Raw genomic sequence first — 16,780 nt, 5'->3', positions numbered from 1 at the left:
GTCCTACTAGGAGTCTACTACAGTTCCCCTAGTCAGGAGGAAGGGAGGGGGGTGGGGGATGAAGCTTTCTTTAAAACAGCTAACAAAATCATCCAGGGCCCAGAATTTGGTGGTGATAGGGGACTTCAACTATCCAGGTATATGTTGGGAAACTAATACAGCAGGGGACAGACTGTCCAATAAATTCTTGGATTGCATTGCAGACAACTTTTTATTCCAAAAGGTTGAAAAAGCTACCGGGTGGAAGCTGTTCTAGATTTAATTTTAACAAATAGGGAGGAAATTATTGAGAATTTGAAAGTGGAAGGATGCTTGGGTGAAAGTGATCATGAAATCATAAGAGTTCACAATTCTAAGGAAGGGTAGAAGGGAAAAACAGTACAATAGAGATAATGGGTTTCAGGAAGGCAGATTTTGGTAAACTCAGACAGCTGGTAGGTAAGGTCCCATGGGAAGCTAAACTGAGGGGAAAAACGGCTGAGGAGAGTTGGCAGTTTTTCAAAGGGACATTATTAAGGGCCCAAAAGCAAGCTATCTCGCTGCGTATGAAAGATAGAAAACATGGCAAAAGACTGCCTTGGCTTAACCAGGAGATCTTGCATGATCTCAAAATAAAAAAGGAATCGTATAAGAAATGGAAACTAGGACAAATTACAAAGGACGAATACAGGCAAACAACACGAGCATGCAGGAGCAAGATTAGAAAGGCTAATGCACAAAATGAGCTCAACCTAGCTACAAGCATAAAGGGAAACAAGAAGGCTTTTTACAAATACATTGGTAACAAGAGAAAGACCAAGCAGAGGGTAGGGCGATTGGTCAGTGAGGAGGGAGAAACAGTAACAGGGAATTTGGAAACGGCGGCGATGTTTAATGATTTCTTTGTTTCGGTCTTGACTGAGAAATCTGAAGGAATGTCTGACAGAGAATGCTAGTGAAAGAGGGGTAGGTTTAGAAGTTGAAATAAGAAAAGAACAAATTAAAATTTGCTTAGAAAAATTAGATGTCTGCAAATCACCAGGGCTTGATGAAATGCATCCTAGAATCCTCAAGGATCTGATAGAAGAGGTATCTGAGCCTTTGGCGATCAATTTCGGAAAATCGTGGGATACAGGAGAGATTCGAGAAGACTGGAGAAGGGCAAATATAGTACCCATTTATAAAAAGGGGAACAAGAATAACCCGGGAAACTACAGGCCAGTCAGCTTAACTTCTGTGCCAGGAAAGATAATGGAGCAGGTAATTAAAAGAAATCATCTGCAAGCATTTGGAAGGTGGTAAGGTGATAGGGAACAGCCAGCATGGTTTTGTTAAAAACAGATCATGTCAAACCAATCTAATAGCTTTCTTTAATAGAATAACGAGCCTTGTGGATAAGGGAGAAGCGGTGAATGTGGTATACCTCGACTTCAGTAAAGCATTTGCAACGGTCTCACATAATATGCTTATCAATAAACTACGCAAATACAACTTAGATGGGGCTACTGTAAGGTGGGTGAACAACTGGCTGGATAACCGTACCCAGAGAGTAGTTATTAATGGTTTTCAATCCTGCTGGAAAAGTATAACTAGTGGGGTTCCGCAGGGGTCTGTTTTAGGACCAGTTCTGTTCAATTTCTTCATTAACGATTTAGATATTGACATAGAAAGTACACTTATTAAGTTTGCAGATGATATCAAGCTGGGAGGGGTTGCAACTGCTTTGGAGGATAGGGTCATAATTCAAAAGGATCTGGATAAACTGGAGAAATGGGCTGAGGTAAACAGGATGAAGTTTAATAAGGACAAATGCAAAGTGCTCCACTTAGGAAGGAACAATCAGTGTCACACATACAGAATGGGAAAGCACTGCCTAGGAATGAGTACAGCAGAAAGGGATCTAGGGGTTATAGTGGACCACAAGCTAAATATGAGTCAGTGTGATGCTGTTGCAAAAAAAGCAAACATGATTCTAGGATGCATTAACAGGTGTGTTGTGAACAAGACACGAGAAGTCATTCTCCCGCTCTACTCTGTGCTGGTTAGGCCTCAGCTGGAGTATTGTGTCCAGTTCTGGGCACCGCAGTTCAGGAAGGATGTGGAGAAATTGGAGAGGGTCCAGAAGAGAGCAATGAGAATGATCGAAGGTCTACAGAACATGACCTATGAAGAAAGGCTGGAAGAATTGGGCTTGTTTAGTTTGGAAAAGAGAAGGTTGAGGTGGGACATGATAGCAGTTTTCAGGTATCTAAAAGGGTGTCATAAGGCAGAGGGAGGGAACTTGTTCTTCCTTGCCTCTGAGGATAGAACAAGAGGCAATGGACAAATTGCAGCAGGGGAGGTTCAGGCTGGACATTAGGAAAAAGTTCCTAACTGTCAGGGTGATGAAACACTGGAACAAATTGCCGAGGGAGGTGGTAGAATCTCCATCACTGGAGATGTTTAAGAAGAGGTTAGACAGATGGCTTTCAGCAATGGTCTAGAAAGTGCTTGGTCCTGCCATGAGGGCAGGGGGCTGGACTCGATGGCCTCTCGAGGTCCCTTCCAGTCCTACTCTTCTATGATTCTATAACTGTCTCTGCCACTCTGTGCACTGCTCTACGATGTTTCTCAGGGTGAAAAATCTGGTCTATACATTCCCTTCCCTTGTGAAAATCAGGCTTGCTCATTCCTCAGAGACTTGTTGACAGCATCTGAGAACTTCTAGATGATGACCTTGATCTTGCTGGGTATGGCTAGGAGGGTGATCCCATGCCAACTGTTGCAGTCGCTGAGTGCTCCTTTCTTGGGAATTTTGACAACTCCTTTGGTATCTGTTGTCCTTTCCAAATTGCTGTTAACAGTGGTTGGAGAATGGTGACTGCCAGTTCTGAGTCTGCTATAAAACAACTCCATGTTCAGGTTGTCAAGTCCCGGAGCTTTACCATTTTTCAGGTGTTTGATGGCTGCACTGATTTCTTCTGTCTCTGGTTGAACAATGTTAATATCAAAGTCCGCTTCAGTTTCCTGGATGTCCACTTCTTCAGGTGGTGGTCTATTCAGAACGTCTAAATGTTCTGTCCAGCATGCTTCTTGCTCTCTCTGTTATCAATAACTGCCCTTGTTTGTCCTTGATGGGGACACATGTCCTCCCATGATACTTGACAGAAACAAGCTTGGTGTTTCTGTACACGTTTCTTTGCTCCCCTTGATTCACTGCATCTTCAGCTTCTGTTGCAAAGTTGTCCATGAAAGCTTATTTGTCTGCTCTCACTAGCTTCTTTGCTTTTCGGTTTGCCTCTCTGTAATTCTGCTTGTATTTTTCTTGAATTCTGGCTGATTTAGCATCGCCCAGGTCAGATCCAGGTTTATGCCCCAACTAATGACAGTGGTGAAGAAATTAAAGACATCTTCTACAAGCAGCTGCAGGCAGAAATGTAGTCTACATCACACCATGATCTTACGATTGTGAGTGATCTGCATGCCAAAGTGCGAAATTACAACACACACTATGACAGGGCCCTGGGCAGAAATGGGTGTGGCATTGGCATGAATGACAATGGTGAGAGAATTGTATTGTTTGGTTCCATCAACAGTCTGGTCGTTGGAGGGCCTCTCTTCCCACACTGTGACATTCACAAGCTGACCTAGTATTCAAACGCCAGAGATAAGAACCAGATCGACCATCTGATGATCAACTGTACATGGAGATGCTGCTTGCAAGATGTGAAAGTGAGGCGAGAAGGGGACATTTGTAGTGATGACCACCTAGTGATGGCACTTGTGAAACTCTAGCTGTGAAAAATATGCACTAAGACACCCATACAAAGATACTTCAATGTTGAAAAACTACAAGATGTCACCATGAAGACTGCCTTCACCATTCAACTGAGGAATAGATTCCAAGCTTTGAAAGATTTAAAGGGATGACTTACCTACCAGTATCACAGATAAAATCAACGCGGTATGGGAACAGATTGCATCAGTCTATACAAAGAGCAGAGAGGTGTGTCTGGGTTTCGAGGATAGGAAGAAGAGTTTGGAGTGGATCAAGCCTGCTACATGGAAAGCCATCAAAGAGAGATGAGACATAAAGAAGAGACTCAGGCAGCATTAAATTTTTTTAAATGAGCTAAGAGACCATACTTGCAATAGTGCCCCACTACACTGTGTCTGAAGGCATGCAAGGGCACTTAGGGTGCCACATGATAATTCTTTGGTTTATTTACTTATTCCTATGGGCTTAATGTCCTCAATAGCTTTCACATTCATAGGAAGAGGCTGAGCGAAGCCAGCCTGGACATCACTATAAAGGCCCTCCATAGGCAGTGAAGAATCCACTCTTTCTGGTAATTTTTCCTTCCATTAGATGCTACAAATCCTTGACCACCAAGAAAAACAAAAATAGCACAATTATTTTCAGTAGCGATAGAATAAATTTTGACTAAGACACACCAAGGTATTTCTAACCTTATAGAACAGACACCATAGAATGTATGAGGTCAAAGAAAACAATACTCCCTGCAGGGGTTGGGAAGAGCAAGCTGCCACTTGCCAGTTCTACAGGTGATGCCGTCATCTGTGCCAGGCCTGAGGGATTTTGCTGATGAGGTGCTACCACTACTTCAGGAACTATCCTGTGTCAAAGAGAGTGGCTTCAGGAAACAATACCCTTGTCTGAGTACTTGAGGCACCTGGATCTCCACAGAACAAACAGCTCTCCAAGCACACATCAATTAGTAGAACAGGTGCAGGCAACAATGCAAGTTTTTCCTCTTAGCTTTTGCTGCCACTCTGCAGTCTGCATGGGTGAACAGGGAATGCAGAGTCAAAGCAAATGAGAAGAAAGAGAAGCCTTTCTGCCAATGAGAGTCAGGAGGTTTTATGTCATTTCCCCCCATTCTTTACATCTGCTCTGCAGTAGGGATGACCTGGTTTGCCTGCCTGCAAGGGGAGAAGGGCATATATGCATCCTGTACCTCCAGCTGACAGGTCTGGTCTGCCAGCCAGGCTGCAAAATACCTAATCTCATAGGCTGTTTCCACACAGGCCACTTCCTTCGGAAGTGTCATGCTAATACACGGAGCGAAAGATGCTAAATGAGGCATAGATACAAATTCCCCATGCCTCGTTAGCATAACGTCACATTATTTGGAGTCCGGAAGACCGTTCTGAAGATTTTTGGGGAAGAAGGGGTCTCCTGAAGGAGGACTTCCTTCTAGAAGCACCCCCGCTGGGGCTACACTGCTACACGGTGTTTGAGTCCAAAAGAACGTTCTTCTGGACTCCAAATCACATGACATTATGCTAATGAGGCATGGGAAATTTGCATCCATGCCAATTAGCATCTCTCGCTCCGTATATTAGCATGCCACTTCCAAAGGAAGTGGCCTGTGTAGAAATGGCCATAGGTTTGTGAATCTCATTTCAAACAAGAAAACTTATTAGTGATTCCTTTGTTACTAGTATTCAAACTGTAATTTCATATTAAGATAGAGAATTCTAATACTTTAATATCCATTTACAGACTTAAGTTTACAAAAACAGGCTGGGAAAATGACTCCCTTTCAGGTCGCCAGCCCCTTTAGACTGTCAAACTGTGAGAGAATGCACATACTGGGTCAGACCAAAGGTCCATCCAGCCTAGTAGCCTGTCTGCTGACAGTGGCCAGTGCCAGGTGCCCCGGGGGGCCCGGGGACAATGATCAAGTGATTTGTCTCCTGTCATCCATCTCCAGCCTCTGACAATCAGAGACCAGGGACACCATTCCTATCCTTGGCTAACAGCCTTTTATGGACCTAACCTCCATGAATTTATCTAGCTCTTTCTTTAATTCTTTTACAGTCCCAGCCTTCAGTCTCCTCTGGCAAGGCATTCCACAGGTTAACTATGCGCTAAGTGGAGAAGAACTTTCTTTTATTAGTTTTAAACCTGCTACGCACTCATTTTGTTTGGTGTCCTCTAGTTCTTGTATTATGGGCACAAAGATAATTGGAGATACACATCTCAGAGCTGGAAGGGACCTTGAGAGGTCCTCTAGTCCAGTCCCCTACCCTCTTGACAGGACCAAGCACCATCCCTGACATTTATTTACCCCAGCCCCCAAATGGCCTCCCTCAGGGATTGAACTCACAACTCCAGGTTTAGCAGGTCAATGCTCAAACCACTGAGCTATCCCTCCCCCCTGCACCTACCTTTCTTTTGCACAAATGAATGTAGAAATCAGTATTCTACCCTAGGGACAATTCAAAACACTTTGTTCAATTACCTAAACTTGGTCCCCTTTAAGGGAGATTATCTGTAAAAAGTTTCAGGTGGAAAGGAGAAAGACTACATTGTACACCATTTCCCATGTTCTTTGGTCACTGAATGTACAAGCTCAGCATATGCTTATAGTTTCCACTGAACATTATATAAACAATACTACTAATTTATGCCTTCATGGACTCCCAGATGTCATAAAAGGTTTGACATACTTCAGTGTAGTTCTGTGCATTAGTTCCCATTAATGGGTTATGTATATAAAAAAAAAAAAAAAAAAAACCACACACACCAAAAACCTCAGAATAAAATATTCAAAACATGCATTCAAAAATCTTTTTTTATAAGCTACTTCCTCTTGAGAAAACCTCTCTCTTTACAATACTTTACACTGAAATAACCGCCCTCTCTGGCTACAATCCGATGAGGTATTCTACCAAAAAGAAAATTTCCCCCAGAAATTAAGATATAGGGGGAGAAAAGCTTGAAAGGAACCTCTCAATCTTAGCTATGAAAGCCTTGTTAATTCAATCCAAAATTTTAAGAATTCAGTTGTACAATGAAGCACTTACAATGGCTGACATGTCAAAATTAAGGTTGCCTATGTAATTTTAACTTGTCTCCCTAATGCACTTTAGTAGTTGAGAATTTCCAGGGCTCCTGGAATCCCTGGGTATGCTCCTTATGCTGTCCAGAGCTAAGTAGCAGTTATCACAGTGACATACCACTATGGCTATGTCTATGCTACACTGGAATATCAACCTGCTCAGGGGTTGATCTTCCAGGGTTCAATTTCACGCACGTAGTAAGGATGATGCAGGGGGCTGGACTCGACCTCCTGAGGTCCCTTCCAGCCCTGTAATTCTATAATGTGTGAAATTGACCTCTCAGGGGTCACAGTCGATCTCTGTACTCCTCATGAGATGCAAGGAGTAAGGGAAGTCAATGGCCGACAGCCAAGTGCAAATACGTTGATTTTAGCTACACGATTGCTGTAGCTAGAATTGCTTATCTGTGGTCAACTTATTTTGCCTACTTTGCCTAGTGTTGACATAGACTATCAGACAAGCCCTCCTACAGCAAGCTATATTAGATGTGGGACTAGCTTTGCTCTTGAAGAGCACTTCAAAAAAGCACCAAACCCTGAAGAAAATCTAACCAGTGTCTAAAACAATCACATACTATTTCTCAAGCACAATGGACTTTTTACAACTTAGATGCACAATTCTGTTCTTTTGTCTGTGCAAGAGTTTACATGCTTGCTTTTTAAATAAATACTCCCACATACACAGATACAAGTTCTAATGTTTTAGAAAAGGTTTCTTGCACCCCAAGGGGCAGTGTGCTCCAAATCTGTGTTCCCAACCATTCAGTGGCAAGGCCCCACTCCCAAAAGTCAGGGCATCTCATTTGCCCCTTAACCTACTTGTTCTACACTGCTAAAACTACAGGTTTGAAGTGGAGGAGATGGGAAAAGACTATGCTGCAGGTTACCAGCACACCAACCAAGAAAACGCTTTCTCAGACCAAATGTAATATCACTTCAGGAGCAATGGGTCTGGTTGACATTTGATGACATTGGCATCTATTAACCCTCCAGTGGAAGCAAGATACACACACTAATTAAGCAGATTACTCCAAAGCTATCTGCCCTTGAGAACTAGAATTTCAAATCTACAGTCATTCATGCCCTGATCCTGCAAGATACCCCAATCTGCAGAAATGGAACCTAAAGAATATTTAACATATAGCAATAATTTTACAAAAACAAAGCTAGCTGTCCAGTAACACCATTAAGACCCACTTCTCACTTGAGTTGCAGTGAAGTCTCATCACCCAAATCTGATATTCATCTGACCACTCTAAAATCCAGTATTTTAAGATGGAAATAGACTCTATGCTATCATAGATTAAATGCAATTTGTAAAGCACAGTGAAAAAACAATTTGCAAAGAACTTCTTACCTTGTCCTAAGAGCCACCCAAGCAGCATCGATGTCAGCATACAGGTTCTTCTCTGTTGGCTTTCCAGAACTTGCTCCATATCCAGAGTAATCATATGAAAATATGTTGCAGTTAATCCGTGAACCCAGTCCTATGTAAAAACTGCTCATCTGACCTAGGTCAACAGCATTTCCATGTGAGAAGAGCAAAGTATATTTGGCGTTAGGGGAGCAACGCACAAACATACAGGCAATCCTGTTACCTTTGCTGGTTCTAGTCATGAAACACTCAATGGCATCTTTTTCTCTTGAAGAGTACTGCCAATCTGCTCGCTCTGAAAGATGTAGTGTCCAGCGACCACCACTCTCATCACACATCAATGTGTAAGTAGGGTCTGGAGGTAAAAATGCCAGTTTGGAAGCAATTTTCCCTGGGCATGGTGGACAACAGAACAGGCAACACAGTTCACTAAAGGAAAGGTTATTCATCTTCTATTCTGAAAGAGAAAAATAAAAATATTAGTTTCTATTTAGAATTCCATACAAGAACATAGAATAAAATTAACATACCATTGTAGCTATAGAATACAGGAGAATGTTGGAGGAATGTTTTACAGCAAACATTCTTAAAATTTCAAACTAATATCAACTTGTAACTAAAAATGTGTACAATAATTTTAACATCTGAAAATTTTATTTAGATAATTAGAAGTTAAATTTAAAAATACAGATAGTATGCTCAATGTTATTAACCATGAAAACATTTTTATCAAAGAATAATAATATTTCTTAAGACACATACAACAATTTTCCTCAAAAAAACCCCACAACTATTAACATGACTTATTTTGGCCAAGAATGCTACTGCTCCTTTCAAAAACTTTAAGCTAGTGACCATAATTGAAAAAACAATTCTAAATAGTATGTTTTCTATGCAAAGAAATAATGACCTCAGTTAGTCAAGAATCACTACTGTGTTGTCAACCATTTCAAACTTATTGAGAGTAATGTGATTTTGGCCCCTACAGCAGGGAATCTCATGACATGAAAAGCTCCAGCCTTCAGACTATATTAAGAATGTAATACCAGGGAAAGAGACCCCATATAGAATAGCTGCAACTTTGCTAAGCTACAGTAAACTGTAAGTTGAGAGTTCCAGTCACAGTTCTTTCACCAACTGCCATTAATTTGTGCCCTTTATATGAAACCTGTGCTGCTAATGAAATTTGTAATTTAGGCGATAATTGGCAGCTGCCAATTTTACAAATAAAGATGACAGTTTGCATGTGGTCACTTCAGGCAGAGCTTGGAATAGAACCCAAGCCTCATTTACTTTGCCAAAGACTTTCAACAGATGTGTGACATATCAGACATAACCCCTCCAACACAGGCAACATATGGAGCAATGATGGGCAACCAAGAACCGTCAGCAGGCCGCATGCGTTTCCCCCCATCTAAGTACACTGCAGCAGCCTGTGGCCCATGGGGATTTCACCAGCAGTCCTGTGGACTCTGTCTGCATTCCTTCCCTACATGCCTGTTGTGCACTGGACTCCTGCACTTCATACTTTTCCCTCGCAGCACTTTTGGAGTGCCACATGTAATTTAATTAGGGCTCTGTCCCTACTCTTTTCTCCTCCGCTCCACCCCCCAATCCCAGGATCTTGAACAGTAGGGAACTACACCCAAAAAAAATATTCAGGAAGTGTTTTTAGGCAAGTAGATTCTTTCTTACTAGGAATATTAATATGGAACTTGGAGTAATAATTAAGGTGCAATATGGAAACATTTTCCACATCCCTCAAACAGTGTAATTGCTTGGGAAGCTGGGGTAAAGGAGAAGCTGAGGTAGAGAGGACTAGTTGCTAGGAAGGTGGATGGGAATGAACTTGCAAGGGTGTTTGGTGTGCAAAGTATGGAACATGGCTTTGAGGGGAAGAAAGTTTGGAAGGGGAGCAAGGTGGGACTGTTAGTGACTAGGCAGCTGCTCCCATTTCAGCCCTAGCTGACCACCAGCCTATGCCATTCAGTCAGGCACATCTTCCCCTATACCTGTGTATTCCTGCATTCCCTCTCCCAATTCAGTCAGGCATAACTCCTCATTTGACTTTCACCCACTCGCTTCCTTCCCCAAAATTCTTCCCCATTCCCATGTGCCATGCACTCCCCCTTCCCTATCTCCATGTGACCTGCACCTCCATTCTAAGCCCTGGCTCATTGTCACTCCACTAGCTCATCTGCCCTGCCCCAGTATGTTCTTTCACTAGCACTTCTGAATCCCATCCTCTGTGCATCCACCCCATATCCCATGCCTCTTATCTACCCTGGCAGGCAGGCCCCTGTGAAGAAGGCAACCTCAGCCCCCTTTCTCTCTGCATCTGCCTACTCTGGCTCATGAAACTGCTGCCCTCTCTTCCAGAACCACATCTGCCCTAAACAAAGAGTGTAATTGCAGTTCAACCCCTCTCTCCTTTCTCGCCTCTCCCAGCCAGAATCATTCATTCAGTGTGTGCGGGTGGGAGAAGACAACGATAATATAAAAAACAGCTGCCAGGAACGTTAATTCTGCGCTTGCGCAGTGGTGCAGAATTCCCTCAAGGAGTAATATGAATACTATGCACAGGAGATGCTCTGTACTTGTCAAAGAAAATTGAGAGAGAGGTTAAGGAACCTCAATAAAGTATAAATATATTATTAATGTTGGCATTTCCAATTCTGATATGTATTCAAAGTTCAGAACATTAAGAAACCAAGTACCTTTTAAATTATGACAAAAATCTAAGGTTTATATTTATTTTATTACTGTAGAGCAGAATTTTCTGCTTTGTTTTATGATTTCAATGTATGAGCTGGCATTATTTCACCAGTACCAGCTCAGAATCATAAAACCAACATGCCCACCCCCCTTTTCACCGGACAGTTTTAAAAATCATAAATAGCTTGTGTGTTAAAATTAATCTCCTATAAGCTTCAGCTGAATAATAAACTGCTACAGCCAAGCAGGGCACTGAAATTCCCTTACAGGCTAAAATCTAATCCAGTCTGAAGCAATTAACCTCTTCAGTAGAGCTGGAGGAAAAAAAGATGGTCAGTCTAATGAGTGAGAATATTCCAAATCTTCATTTTGGGCTCTTATAAATCAATTACATTTCAGGTATTCTATTTACAATTTTTTCCCTTCCAGAGCCTCAAAAGGTAGCAGATCCATTATTTCCTTCCCTGAAAGTTTAACTAAGGCAGTGTGGTTTGAAGTCCAGCAGTGTAAACACTATATGTTGGCCGCTCCCTCGCCCTCTCCCCCTCCCCCCCCCACAAAACAACAAAACCCAAAAACCACCCCCCTCCCAGGAGCTTAGTCATTGAGGGAGTGCATGTGGGTTCTGCGAGGGTTTTAAGGCATCTATGAATGACAAACGCTATATCTACACTAGCCCCAAACTTCGAAATGGCCACGCAAATGGCCATTTCGAAGTTTACTAATGAAGCGCTGAAATACATATTCCACACCTCATCAGCATGTGGGCGGCCACGGCACTTCGAAATTGACGTGGCTTGCTGCCACATGGCTCGTCCCGACGGGGCTCCTTTTCGAAAGGATCCCGGCTACCTTGAAGTCCCCTTATTCCTGTGAGCAGATAGCCATTTGCATGGCAATTTCGAAGTTTGGGGCTAGTGTAGACATGGCCAGAAAGATTTAAACTGCCTTCTGGTGACCAAACAGCGAGTGTACCCACTGTAATGCAGATCCTTTCCCTGCCACCCTGGTTTCCGCGACTTCAACCCCTGAGAGAGACCTTTTTCTTTTCCCCTGCTTTTACTGTCAACTAAGATCCAGTCTAGATACTGTTTTATTTTTTTTAACAAGAGAACTGGCTTCCACGAGTATCCCACAATACCAGTCCTGATGCTCTGATGAGCGTTTTCATCTGTGTTACCCAACAGGCATGTACCCCTCCCCTTTCAGAGCTCTAGGAAGTATCTGAAAGCTGAGTTAACTGCTCTACTTGAGGAACAAAGAGCAAACCATTGGACTGCTCCTGTTCTACCCAGCACTACGAACACAACAGCAGTAGAAGACTGCTGCCGTAGGAAGCGGGTCACAAGTTGGGGGGATGGCGACTGCTGCGATGCTTTGACATACCTCAGCATATAGAGTTCACATAGTCACTCAACATGCTGCTCTAAGAATGCAATCAGCTCTTCTTTCCCACAACACTGCACTGTGGCATACACACCCACAGTGCATTGCTCACACTTTAGAGGACAGTGTGGACATTATCTGTGAGCAGAGGGGAAAAAGCATGAACACATTGGTGATTTTTGTCTTGTCAGCTTTTGAGTGTCAGTACACCAGTTTCCCAAATGCCATAAGCACTTGTGTTGTGCGTAAATTTATTCATGTGTTTAGTTCCTCCGGTGCTTCAAAAGGACTACTGATACAAATAAAGTTAAGTATCCTGGGGAATGTCTTCACTATGGGCTGGATTGACAGGCAGTGATCAATGCAGAAGGGAGCTGATTTATTGCTCTCCCATTGACTCCTGTACTCCACCAAAAAGAGAAGAGTAAGCAGAGATGATGACAGTCAGCTGTCAACTCACCAATGTGAAACTACTGCAATAAGCACACCTGAGTATGTCAACTTCAGCTATGTCATCCACATTGCTGAAACTGCCTAATTTATGTCAATGGCCTGTGGTAGTACAGGCAAGACAAATAGGTTTTTGCAAAGTTCCTGGTAGGGGAGCTAGACAATACTACCAATATGAAACAGTTACACTATACAACATATTTAAAACTGTTTTCATTTTTTTATTCTCATTTTAGGAGCATATATCTGGACTATTCCGCACCTTAATTCACTCTTTCCTAAAATTCTGAAAGCAGACAAATGAGAAGTAACAGTATAACAGAAGTTACACAGCAATCCAATAGTTAAAATCCCTTTATAGTAAAATTAGTTTAAGGATATTAATTCATTACAGTGAAACAAAAATATGAATATTGAATAGGAAAGGGGATAAAATATTTGAATATATATTTAAAAGTTATAGGAATTAGTCCCCATTTAAAAGATAAAGGATTAGATCAACACAACTTTAAAGAATCAACACAATGGCTCCAGATAAGAACATGGAGACTCAAAACAATTAAAAAAATAGACACACATCAATTATGTAGTCATTCTGTCATTTTTAGGTTCTTCTTGAAAACCTGAACAACTTATGCTAAAACTGATCACTGAAGAAATAGACTACTTATTTTTAGCTTTCAGTGAAATGTCCACTGAAATTCATTGAGCTTCATCATGGCTAAAGATAAAGTCAAGGAAGGCAAGGCCATTTTGAAGCTAAACCAATTATTTTTAGTAGTCTTCTCTGCAAGAATGTGGGGAGATTTCCACACCTGAGACATTCTCTCATGGTGAAGAGTCTGAGGAACAGCACTGAGGAAAGTTTCAACACAGATACTAACTGATAAATGAACAACTAATAAGTCACCAGGACAAGGGAACTGTAAAATAAGCACTTGGGTGGCCAGCCAGGAGAGATTCAGGTGCCGCCCAGCTGATCAGTGAGCGCACATCTGCACATGCCTTGGTGCACATAAGATTTATTCTGCCTGTGGCTAGAAAAAAGTAGAGGGAACAGTCACCAGAATAAGATGGTATTCACCCAAATGTTCTGAAGGAAGTCAAATATGAAACTGTGGAAATATTAGATATGGCACAACCTACAACTTAAATCAGCCCCCGGACCAGATGATCGGAGGTTAGACATGATCTTAGCCAAAAGTCCGATTTTTTCAAAAAAGGCTCCAGAGGTGAGCCAGCCAATTACGTGTTGATGAGCCTACCTTCACTGCCAGACAGATTGGTTGAAATTGTAATAAAAGAACAGAATAATCAAATATAGTCATGAACATAACATGTTAGGGAAGAGAGTCAACAAAACTTTTGTAAACAAAAATGATACTCCACCAATTGGAATTCTTTGAAGGAGTTAACAAGCAGATGGACAAAGAACCTTGGTATTTGGAACAATTAGAAGAGGGATAGATAAGAGAATATCATAATGCTGCTAATATAAATCCACGGTACAACCACACCTTGAAAACTTCACGTGGTTCTGGTCACTCGATCTCAAAAAACACATTAGACATGGAAGAGGAACAGGAAGAACAAACAGGAGTAGGGCACACGACCTAAGAATCACTACAGGAGAAGAGATTTAAAAGGCTTTAATTTAGAGAAGTGACTGAAGTGAAGATATAACAGAAGTCTATAAAACCATAAGTGACAAAGTGCGTAAGAAAGCATTATTTAACCCTTCAGATGAAATTAACAGGCAGAAAGATTTTTCCTGACTACTGTAAGAGGCCATGTGTGTGTGCAGGCATGTGGCATGGTCCCCAGAGAGAGGTGCAGGGGCCCTGGTGATAGGCTTTGCAACACCTAAACTAACTCCTCACACCACACACAGTCAACCCATGGAACTCCTTGCCAGGGAACACTGGAAAGCTTAAGATTTTAACTGTGCCTGAAACAGAATTAGATGAATTCATGACAGAAAGGTCCACAAAAACTATGAGTGAAGATAGACAACCACACACTCTGGGTAACCCTAAAACTGTGACTGTCAGAAGCTGGGAATCATCATTCAATAATTATTCTTCTCTCTCCATTTCTTTCTTAAGTATCTGGCATTGACCCCTGCTGCCAGTAGGCAGTATAGGGGAGATGTATCTCTGGTTTGGCCAGTCTTACGTTCTTGCAGCCAGATGGTCTTTACTATATTCACTAACACTTTTGATCATACTTGTTAGTATATCTTGCACTAACTGCCTAATACAGAATTCCTTAACTGCTACAGCCAATCTTGCTGAACATTTCCTATTTTAAACAGCTCTAGTGGTTTATTTAGGGGGGTGGGGAAGAAGAAAGTCAGAGGAAACAATAGACAGCAAAAACAAACAATCCCCAGAAGATCCCAGATATACACAAATGAGGGATTAAGTCAGATTACATAATGTTTGTGTTCTGTAAGAAAGACACTGCTCTATAGTACTCTTCTGCTTAAAACAATCTGCACATTGACAACCACTGAAAACTGCATTGTTGGGGTTTCATTGTCTCAAACTGGTACCTCATCACACCATTTAAAACTTGAATACTTACAAAAATATAAGTTTAACACCACGAATCAACTTTAAATAGGTATATTTGATTTTAGCATAGTTATGTTTACAAACCATGGCACAGATCAATAATTGTTTAAACACCATTCAGAAAGTAACTGAAATCTGTATGCCAGATAGTTAGTTCACACAATTCACTTCCAGAGAAAGCTGACAAAACTATAAGCTAGTGAACTCACAGCAACCAAAAAGTAATTTTCACATTTTTCAAGCCTCCAACTTTAAGTTACCCCATAGAAACAAAAGAGTTTTTCTGTAGGTTTAAAAGCCTATAAAATACATATCTGATGTTTGTTCTGACCATTCTCCCAATTCATGGGTTTGAAAACCAAAGTACATGACTCCTCTCCACTTATAACAACATGTTTCATAGCTCAATTTGCTTAGAAATAAGCTACTGACCAAAACCACCCACACATCTTAGAAATACATCCCCCCACCCAGCTGAGCTACATGTCATTCCCGCATACACCCAGTATGAGATAAGCAGCAGCTGCGCTTCAAATATCGATTCAGTATCTTCCCGCATAACTGTAGGACCTGCTGCTGCTCACACCAGCGGGTGGAGGCAGTCGGCTCCCCTGTTTCGCCGCCCCAGGAGAAGAAAGGGGGAGGCTGGAGCCCTCTGGATGGCGCTCTGCGCCCACGGGGTCACAGCGAGGAGACAAGAGCCAGTGGCTGGGAACGTGGGAGAGCACCTAGGAACTGCACAGGGGCCGCAAAGTCCGTCTCCCCCATCCGCTCTGTGCCTGGGGCCCCATTCACGGGGCCTTCACACCCGACTGCCCCCGCAGGGATCCGAACCCAGCTCGGTCCGCTCTACCGCCCAGTCCCTAGAGAGACGCCATCAACCCCCTACCCCCGCTCCGCTGTGACCCCCTCGGCCCCACTCTCAGACCGAGCAGCGACCAAACGTCTCTATCGTCCTGAGGCGGAAGCGGACCCACGAAGTACCGCCCGGCCCGAACCTCCGAGCCCCGCGCACAGACATGGCCCCCTCCCCCGACGCACCCAGGGCCAGCGGCGGCTCCACCCCGGGGGAGGGGGAAGACACGCACCTGTCTCCGTCTCAGGCCGGCTCCGTTGCGTGGCTCCGTCCGGTTACCTCGTGGGGCTGCGGCCCCCTCCGCGCTCCCCCAACCGCCGCCGTCCGAACTCCGGGACGCGCTGAGTAACGGCTGCGCCCGGCGGCCTGCAGCGGCGCGCGGGGCCCGAGGCGCTCGTACCCCCGTGGGACACGAAGAGGACGAGGGCCAAGCCAACAGCCTGGCGTCTACGCGGGCCTCGCCAGACTCCGTCCCCACCTCCTGCAGCGACTGAACTGCTCTGAATCGCTTCGCGTTCGGACAGAGGGCGGGTCGCAGCCAAGGAGCGGCAGGGTGGGGACACGCCCTCATTGACCGGCAGCCGGCCGCCGCGAG

At 43.2% G+C, this 16,780-nt stretch overlaps 1 protein-coding gene across 2 annotated transcripts in view; it reads right to left on the bottom strand.

The window, feature by feature from the left end:
- ABHD17B (abhydrolase domain containing 17B, depalmitoylase) overlaps window positions 1-16,717 on the bottom strand; it is a 36,144-nt gene extending 19,427 nt beyond the window's left edge. Inside the window, exons 1-2 of one of the 2 annotated variants that reach the window (XM_074994071.1) lie at window positions 16,418-16,717; window positions 8,185-8,659 (exon numbers count right to left, since the gene is read on the bottom strand). In XM_074994071.1, the coding sequence (XP_074850172.1) occupies window positions 8,185-8,651 (467 nt within the window). In that variant the 5' untranslated portion in view covers window positions 8,652-8,659; window positions 16,418-16,717. The remainder of the gene's footprint in view (window positions 1-8,184; window positions 8,660-16,417) is intronic. The other variant, XM_074994072.1, reaches the window with a different exon arrangement.
- Window positions 16,718-16,780: the final 63 nt, after the last annotated feature.

Source organism: Carettochelys insculpta, chromosome 5, assembly GCF_033958435.1.
Source record: "Carettochelys insculpta isolate YL-2023 chromosome 5, ASM3395843v1, whole genome shotgun sequence".
In the NCBI taxonomy this organism is placed as follows: domain Eukaryota; kingdom Metazoa; phylum Chordata; order Testudines; family Carettochelyidae; genus Carettochelys; species Carettochelys insculpta.
The sequence above is the reverse complement of the archived record's forward strand: the minus strand, read 5'-3'. Positions and strand labels throughout refer to the sequence as shown.